A 9,545-nucleotide genomic window follows, 5' to 3' on the forward strand; every position below is an offset into this window, starting at 1 on the left:
TACCCACCCCCTGCCCCATGCACAAATATCGGATAACAGTATGTCCCCTCTTTGCAGTCCATGGTCCTTCTGCTCCATAGCCAGCGGCAGTACATCTTCGAATATGACATGTGGGACCGGCTGTCTGCCATCACCATGCCCAGCGTGGCACGCCACACTATGCAGACCATCCGCTCCATCGGCTACTACCGCAACATATACAACCCCCCGGAAAGCAACGCCTCCATCATCACGGACTACAACGAGGAAGGGCTGCTTCTGCAGACAGCTTTCCTGGGGACCAGCCGCAGGGTCTTGTTCAAGTACAGAAGGCAAACCAGGCTCTCAGAAATTTTATACGATAGCACGAGGGTTAGTTTTACCTACGATGAGACAGCGGGAGTCCTTAAAACGGTAAACCTCCAGAGTGATGGCTTTATTTGCACCATTAGATACAGGCAGATTGGGCCCTTGATTGACAGACAGATCTTCCGCTTCAGTGAGGATGGCATGGTGAACGCGAGGTTCGACTACAGCTATGACAACAGTTTTCGGGTGACCAGCATGCAGGGTGTCATCAATGAAACGCCACTGCCCATTGACCTCTATCAGTTTGATGACATCTCTGGAAAAGTTGAGCAGTTTGGGAAATTTGGGGTTATCTATTATGATATTAATCAGATCATCTCCACAGCGGTGATGACTTACACCAAGCACTTTGATGCTCACGGCCGCATCAAGGAAATTCAGTATGAGATATTCAGGTCACTCATGTACTGGATTACCATTCAGTATGATAACATGGGTCGGGTGACCAAGAGAGAGATTAAGATAGGGCCCTTCGCCAACACTACCAAGTATGCTTATGAGTACGATGTTGACGGACAGCTCCAGACAGTTTATCTAAATGAGAAGATCATGTGGCGTTACAACTACGATCTGAATGGCAACCTCCATTTACTGAACCCCAGTAACAGTGCGCGCCTGACACCCCTTCGCTATGACCTGCGGGACAGAATCACTCGACTGGGTGACGTGCAGTATCGGCTGGATGAAGATGGCTTCCTGCGTCAACGAGGCACCGAGATCTTTGAGTACAGCTCCAAGGGGCTTCTGACCCGAGTTTACAGTAAAGGCAGTGGCTGGACGGTGATCTATCGTTATGATGGCCTGGGAAGGCGTGTGTCGAGTAAGACCAGCCTAGGACAGCACCTGCAGTTTTTTTATGCTGACCTGACATATCCCACCAGGATCACACACGTCTACAACCATTCCAGTTCAGAAATCACCTCCCTCTACTATGACCTCCAAGGACATCTCTTTGCCATGGAAATCAGCAGCGGGGATGAATTCTACATCGCCTCAGATAACACCGGGACACCGCTGGCTGTTTTCAGTAGCAACGGGCTCATGCTCAAACAGATTCAGTACACTGCGTACGGTGAAATCTATTTCGACTCCAATATTGATTTTCAGCTAGTAATTGGCTTTCATGGTGGCTTGTATGACCCACTCACAAAATTAATCCACTTTGGAGAAAGGGATTATGACATTTTGGCTGGACGGTGGACCACACCTGACATAGAGATCTGGAAAAGAATTGGGAAGGACCCAGCTCCTTTTAACCTGTACATGTTCAGGAATAACAACCCTGCAAGCAAAATCCATGATGTGAAAGACTACATCACAGGTAAGCCCAAGTGTTTTTCCTTTCCAAGTACCGAATTGTTTTTTACTGTTAGATTAATACATGAAATAACTGCCGGTGGTTGCCTTTACACTGTCCTCTTAAAATTTCAAACGCCTCACCTTTTAACTGGAACCAAGGAGAAACCACAAAGGGAAACTGAGACATGGTTAACTTCCTGTTCTGCCTGCCAGTGTCCGAGACCGCAGTTCTCTGAAATAACATGGAATCTGGTCACTCAAAGAAGGGAAGTGACTTGGGGGTGCAGAAAACATGGTGGATTTCGAGTCCCCAGCTTGGAGTTCCAGTCCCAGCTCCTCTATGACAGGTCATGTGGATTTACGGACAAATCACGTGACTTTCTGAGACTGTGTCCTTAAAAATAAAATGGGGGTAGTAGCAATGCCTACTTTATTATAGTACAATGGCATGCTTTACATAAGAACTGCGTTACTTATTTGCGATGTCATGTGTCATGTTCTAATGGAGGAGTCGGTGAGGAACATGGCACCAAGTGACTCAGCATCTCAGCCCTGGGAGGTGTTCAACCCCCCTCTCCACCACCATCACCTCAGGCAATGATGGGACAGGTTCTCCCTTCAGTTGCTTAGCCTGTGGCCCCTGTTTCTGTGCTCGGTTCTGTCCTCTTATACAGCTGTCTTCATCGACAGTTAGGGCAGTGTTCTCATACCATGGCTAAGAGACACTAATTTTTCTGCTAATACGGCAGATTTTAAGGTATAGATTTAAGATCTTTGCAAGTGCAGTGCAAGATCTAATTTAAAACAGAGTCCCTGGGTTCCCACTGTGGTGCAGTAAGTTAATGATCTGGCTGATCTGGCTTGTCTCTGTGGAGGTGCTGGTTCGATCCCCTATCCTGACACAGTAGGTTAAGGGTCCAGTGTTGCTACAGCTGCAGCTCAGATTCTGTCCCTGGCCCGGGAACTTCCATATGGTGCAGTGTGGCCAGAAAAGAAAAAATAAAAATAAAAAAGTAAAACACAGAGTTCTCATCATGGCTCAGTGGTTGACAAAGCTGACTAGTATCCATGAGGATACAGGTTAGATCCCTGGCCTTGCTCAGTGGGTTAAGGATCTGCCATTGCCCTGAGCTGTGGTGTAGGTCGCAGACACCACTAGGATCCCGAGTTGCTACGGCTGTGGTGTAGGCAGGCAGCTCCAGCTCCAGCTCTGATTCGACCCCTAGCCTGGGAGCCTCCATATGCTGCAGATGCGGCCCTAAAAAAGACAAAAAAAAAAAACAGTAAGTCACACTTCTGCCACTGCAGAACCACCATATGTGAAAAAAAAACATATATGCAAGTACAACTCTAGTTCCTTTTAACTAGCTTGCTTATTATTGAGGTAACACTGCTTTATAACGTTTCATATGGGCAGCATTGTATTTCTACTTCTGTATACATGACAGCATGCACACTACCAAAAATTTATTTTCCATCCACTGCTGTGCAGTTGATTCTCTTTACCCACTTTGTACCCCCACCCCTAACTTCCTCTCTGGTAACCACTATTCTCTATATCCACATGTTTGGTTTGGTCATTTATTCTGCTTTTTTATAACATATGAGTGAAATCATATGGTATTTGTCTTTCTCTATCTGACTTATTTCAGTTAGCATAATACCTTCAAGGTCCATCCATATTGTCACAAGTAGCAAGATTTCGTCCTTTCTGTGGCTCATATTCCATTGTGTGTGTATATTCTTTATCCATTCATCTGTTGATGAATGATTGCACTTAGGTTGTTTCTATATCTTGGTAATTGCAAATGCTGCTGCAGTGGTGTGCATAATCTTTTTGAATTCATGTTTTTGTAATTTGGGGATAAATATCCAGTAGAGGGATTTCTGGGTCATGTGGTGGTTCTATTCTTAGTTTTGTGAGGAACCTCTGTCCTGTTTTCCATAGTAGCCACAACGAGTTCACACAATCCCCCCACACACAGTATCCTCGGGTTCCCTTTAGTGAGCTTAGATCGTCCCCCATCCTCGACCCCAGGGACTCTGAACCCTTCCATTTCCACCTTCCACTCCCGAGTTACATTGCTACCATTAACCGCTTTACTATGTTCATGTTGCCGAGAGGAAGGCTATTCTGTTTTGTCCTCTGTGTGTTTGGTTTGGTTTGGGCTTGTGTGATAGCCTCCTTCCAGCTGTCTCTTTTCTTGCTCTGTATTTGAGGCACACGGTGGTGTCTCTTTTCTCACCTCTCAAGACAGCTCTCCAAATGCTGACCCCTGTTCATTTCACATCTGCCTCCTGCTTTCCCAGACTGCCTCAAGCTTTTCATAACTCTCTTCCATGCGAAACCAGCTCCAACTCCCTTCTCTTGGCATCCTGACTCAGCAACACCCTTCTGGTATTCTCCAGGTTTTTCAGGGCCCATTTGCAATCACATCCCACTATTTATTTGAGCAGTCATTTTCAACACGTAAACATCCTCTGATTTTTCACTGCTTCACAGATGTCATTCACAGTAGGAGTACCTCTGCCCCTAGCCGTCCACCATTCAAGCAAAATTTTTTCCAAAACATAAGCCCTGCCATACCCTTACACACCCACACCCACAGTATCATTTTCTATCCGACATGATCTCGGGTTTTCTCTCTCCACCACCACCACCAGCCCTCCATTTAAAAGAAGGAGAATACTGCTGGGTTTATAGCCTATATGACACCTGTACAAAGGAAGTGCCAGCCTGGCAAGATGAGAATATGTGCCCTAGAGAAGGAAATAGGGAACAAGTGGCCCTCCATCATTGTGACAAGCCGTTTACCACTGGTTATTTAAGCCGTGTTGACAGTGGCTGGCTGAAAGGCTGGAAAGCCCACAGCTCCTGAATTCATCCTCTCCTAGCAACGTGGACGGCAGGGAATGCCACAGCAGCATTTTCTGAAAAACATCAAAAGAGAGATGGAGCAGCATAAAATATATTAGGTGAAATGCAATTTCAAATTTTCCAGCAATGTGCTTAATATATAAAATAATCTACACCCAACTGTACTCATAAAGCTGCAAGCCTGCTGAGTAGTTCTGTAACATTATAACCTCCAGAATAGAATAAAAGCCTTATTCTCAGCTTAATGGCTTTTGGAGTCACATGGCAATATTTTAAAATACCATCTTAAAGGTTTCCAGCTTCTCTCCCCCAAAAGTCCATCTCCACCTGTGCACAGTGAGCCTTTGAAGTCAGAACTGATGGTAATCAGAACTTCTGTGCCCTTGGCCGGCTTGGCCAGCTTTCAGCATTCATCTTTGATTAAGAATCAACTGTTGATTTTCATACTCTCTAATTCCAAGTTTTTATTAATAGAAAATGGGAGGTGGTGGTCGGAGTGTCCTTGGACAGTCACTTTTGAAAGCTAATAACACACAACTTCTGTTTAAGACTAGCCTTTACAAACTACAAATTCCATTTGTTTTCAACAACTGTATCTCTTTCATGCTGCTGGGCTTTGTTATTCGCCTTTTTTTTTTTTTTAACCAGTATTACTAGCGCAGAATACAACCTTGCACCCGTGAGAGTGTCTCCATCTATCTAACTGCGTCTCTATTACCCTGCATTGTCTATAGCCTTTGCCTCACTTCTTCTGCTATGGAAGTTATTGTCTCCATGTCTGAAAAGAGAGAGTGGGTTCTGAATTGTAGGGCCAAGGCAAACCTGTGCTCTCGTTCAGGTTATTGTTTGTGAATGTGGGGTTTTAAGGTAGCTTTAAATCTAGGAGTGCACAACATAAACTCTGAGGCCTTTCATTCTGTGCATTCTTTTCCTAGATGTTAACAGCTGGCTGGTGACATTTGGCTTCCACCTGCACAATGCTATCCCTGGCTTCCCTGTCCCCAAATTCGACTTAACGGAGCCTTCCTACGAACTTGTGAAGAGTCAGCAGTGGGATGACGTACCGGTAAGGGACAAATGGCAAAACTATGAAAAGGTGCTAATGGGCTCACTTGTGCCTTATTTTCTCATGTCTAATCAGACTCTCGGGGTTAAAATTGTACCAAAGGCACTTTTAAATTTTTCTTTTTTTATTCTTTCGGGAAATAGACCACCACTTCCCTCTGCTTATCTGTTCAGCAAACCTTGGGCCTGAGAAACGGACTTAAATCTGGTTTTAGTGATGCTAATAAAAACAGAGAAAGACATCAAAATGTAATAAAATGCAGAAGCTTATTTTTGAGTGCAGAGTGTCTAGACATCAGCCCAGGAAAGCACATTTATAAGCACTTGGGACCTTAAGGCAAAGATACCATAAACAGGAGGGCAGGGGGTTCGTGTTACAGAGTAGCAGCTCACAAATGCTACAAAGTTCCACTTCTTTCACAGTTTAACTGTGTTGCAAGGGAAAAGACTAAAAATAAAAATAAAATGGCCTCTGGTAAGGAGCCACCTACCACTAGATGTTTATAGAATTTTCCTGAAAATAATGGATCAGGAGGGCCTGGAACTGTTCTGAGAAATGAAAGGATAAAGAATGGAAAATTGCAAAGTCAGAGCTGCCATTTCAGGAAATGGCACTCCTAATTCCCACCATTCAGAGATCAGCAAGGAATGCAACAACAAAACACCAGAATTTCTAGCTTAAAGCAAGAATAATTAAAGATTAAGAAATTGGTTTACCCCATGATGATAAGAAGAGGGCACAGAGTTTCTTAGAAAGATTAATTTCCCCCCCTTGAGCAATTTCCTACAATTTCAGTGAACACAAAGAAAAAAGGCTATCCTGGCTAAAACACACACAGAGTTATACACAATGCCAAAACCTCTGCTTTATGGTGCATGTTTCATACTTAACATAAAAGCAATTCCTTTTTCAGAAGTCACTTTTCCATCTAAAAGCAAAACCCATTCCAGGGTCTGGGAGCCATTTGAACGTTTCTAATTGCAAATATATCTACACTGATCAAGTACCATGAAGACATACTGAAGTTTCCTAATGCCTTGGAGCATGTCCTAATTGCTGATGACTTTCCAACATGTCTGAAAACACTTAAGTCTTACTGTACAAGTGGACTTGCCAACTTTTTTCCTAGACAGCCTTTTAAATATGGTTCAGGTTCTCTGTCAAGAGAAGCACACCATAAGGACAGCTTAGGGAATCCCAGCAAAGACATCTAGGATGTGGGAAGAGCAGAAAAACAAATGTGTCTTTCACTGCTGCAAATGAAACACATGTTTCCATTTGGAAGAACACTGGCCAGACAAACATCTGGTAGTATAAGAGATGGCTGAGTTGCCATGCCCCCAAGTTAAAACCCTTGCCAATGTACAAGGCCCACTGTCCCTAAGTCTGCAAAAAACAAATGTTTTCCTAAAGTAATAAACCCTGGTTGCCAGCTGTCCCACTGTGCCTTCATCCTGGCCCATTTCAGTCCGTCAGTTATAGTGTCCAAAATCAGCTGCACACTCTGTTCACCAGGAGAGGGTACAGAGTTTACCGAAATTACAGCACGCGTCTTTCAAAGCATACAAAGTGGGACGTGGTGATTCAGCCCCAGGCACCCCTAGTCTTTCCAAACTTCCTTTCTCTGTGTTCTGCTGCTCTCTTCCCAGCCTCCCAAGGAGAATGCTGCTGGGATGGACAAATTTGTTAAGTTGGTTCCCCAAAAAAGGTGAGCATGGGGAAAGAGCATGTAGAAACCGAAGGAGAAAAGGCAACAACATGAATATTTTGACCACATTATAAACTAATGCTCTTGACAAATATAAGACATGATGGAGTTACCGCTTTTTTACCTTTCAAAACACACTGGGATCAACTCGAGGGGAGGGGATCTTGAGTGCATTCCTCCCCACCAGGGTTTTTAAGCCTTTTTATCTTTAAAGAACCAACTGAGGTTTTAATCAGCCCCTCAGAGAGCTCCACCCCAGTTCCCTGCACCCCCCTTTTCTTCTGCCTGGAGCGGGAGCACCACCAGGAAACCGGGCTCCCAGTCCAGAGAAACTAGGCTGTTCTCTAAACCGTCCCCTGTTTCACTCTGCAGCCCATTTTCGGAGTCCAGCAGCAAGTGGCGAGGCAGGCCAAGGCCTTCCTGTCCCTGGGGAAGATGGCCGAAGTGCAAGTGAGCAGACGCAGGGGCAGCGGAGCGCCATCCTGGCTGTGGTTCGCCACAGTCAAGTCGCTGATCGGCAAGGGCGTCATGCTGGCGGTGAGCCAGGGCCGCGTGCAGACCAACGTGCTCAACATCGCGAACGAGGACTGCATCAAGGTGGCAGCCGTGCTCAACAACGCCTTCTACCTGGAGAACCTGCACTTCACCATCGAAGGCAAGGACACGCACTACTTCATCAAGACCAGCACGCCCGAGAGCGACCTGGGCACGCTGCGCTTGACAAGCGGCCGCAAGGCGCTGGAGAACGGCATCAACGTGACCGTGTCGCAGTCCACCACCGTGGTCAACGGCAGGACTCGCAGGTTCGCCGACGTGGAGATGCAGTTCGGCGCTCTGGCGCTGCACGTGCGCTATGGCATGACGCTGGACGAGGAGAAGGCGCGCATCCTGGAGCAGGCGCGGCAGCGCGCGCTCGCGCGGGCCTGGGCGCGCGAACAACAGCGCGTGCGTGACGGCGAGGAGGGTGCGCGCCTCTGGACGGAGGGTGAGAAGCGGCAGCTCCTGAGCGCCGGCAAGGTGCAGGGCTACGATGGGTACTACGTACTCTCGGTGGAGCAGTACCCGGAGCTGGCCGACAGCGCCAACAACATCCAGTTCCTCCGCCAGAGCGAGATCGGGAAGAGGTAACCCCCGGGCCGGCGGCAGGGACGCGCACGCGCGCGGCCACCCCCCCGCGGGGGCCGGGCCGGCGGGGCGCCGCCTGCCTCTCCAGCCCCAGCCCCACCTCTGCTCAGATCTGCCTGTAGCACAATCCGAGGGGGACTCTCCGGCACCGAAGAGCCTTCCGGGAGTACCAGACTGCAATTAAAAAACAACCCCCCCCCCAAAAAAAAAGATGAGAAATTTTCTTCTGAATGACCTTAAAGGTGATCGGCTTTAAAGAATATGTTTACATATGCATATCGCTGCACTCAGTCGGACTGAAAGTATTACAAGGAAAACAGATCATTCAAGAAAGGAAAGAAGGCCCAAATATTGGCTCTGGGCCGGCTGTTCTTTGAGGCACTGTGTTTAAGGAAGGTAGAAATGCATTCAGTGTTTCCAAATATTACTGAATTGTCGACCTTTGCTTACAAGAAGTAGTCTCTCTGCATAGGATGTGGTATATATATCTCTGTTAATTTTAAAATGTGGGGCAAAGTTACTGTTTCTAGACAACCCAATTGTTTTCCCTGTGCTGCTTTGTAAAAGGACATTGGCGCAAGTGACTTCTGCCACAGCGGGGATTTCATAACGGATTTTACAATGCTAACGTGGTTTGCCTTGGGGGGGAAAACTGGCAAATAGAATCCTTGTCACTGATAAGCAAAGGAAACCCTGATTTTTTTGTAAATTATGTGAGACAAGTTGTTTATGGATTTTTATATGAATTACAATTTACTGTACATCAAATATTAGTCTCAGAGGAGTTAATTTATGTAAAGTGTTTAAAAAGTTTATACTTAAAAAATAAAACGATAAAAACATGTGAACTGTGTGATTTTTTTAAAAGGATTGCACCTTTTGTTATCTGTTATAGCTGTACAGTATAAATTATTATATTGTAGAGATATAACGACTTATGCCTATAATGTCCAGAAGTGTTAATATTTTTGTATTAGGTTGAAAAAATGTGCAACTTTCTATCACTAGATGGATAGGACAGTGCAATCCTACGTGGGTGGCTAATCAGAGAACTTCTCCTTTTTCTTCCTTCTCTTTTTCATCAGGCCAGTGTCCTCAACCATTATTAACTAAGAGGCACG

The 9,545-nt window shown here is 45.8% G+C and overlaps 1 protein-coding gene across 2 annotated transcripts in view; it reads left to right on the forward strand.

Moving 5' to 3' along the window:
* The window catches only part of TENM3 (teneurin transmembrane protein 3), a 706,293-nt gene extending 697,025 nt beyond the window's left edge, over positions 1–9,268 (forward strand). For both annotated transcript variants that reach the window (XM_047772297.1, XM_047772296.1), the window contains exons 26-28: positions 58–1,669; positions 5,461–5,591; positions 7,672–9,268. In XM_047772297.1, coding sequence (XP_047628253.1) covers positions 58–1,669; positions 5,461–5,591; positions 7,672–8,427 — 2,499 coding nt within the window. In that variant the 3' untranslated portion in view covers positions 8,428–9,268. The remainder of the gene's footprint in view (positions 1–57; positions 1,670–5,460; positions 5,592–7,671) is intronic.
* Positions 9,269–9,545: the final 277 nt, after the last annotated feature.

Source organism: Phacochoerus africanus, chromosome 3 (genome assembly GCF_016906955.1).
Source record: "Phacochoerus africanus isolate WHEZ1 chromosome 3, ROS_Pafr_v1, whole genome shotgun sequence".
In the NCBI taxonomy this organism is placed as follows: Eukaryota; Metazoa; Chordata; class Mammalia; order Artiodactyla; family Suidae; genus Phacochoerus; species Phacochoerus africanus.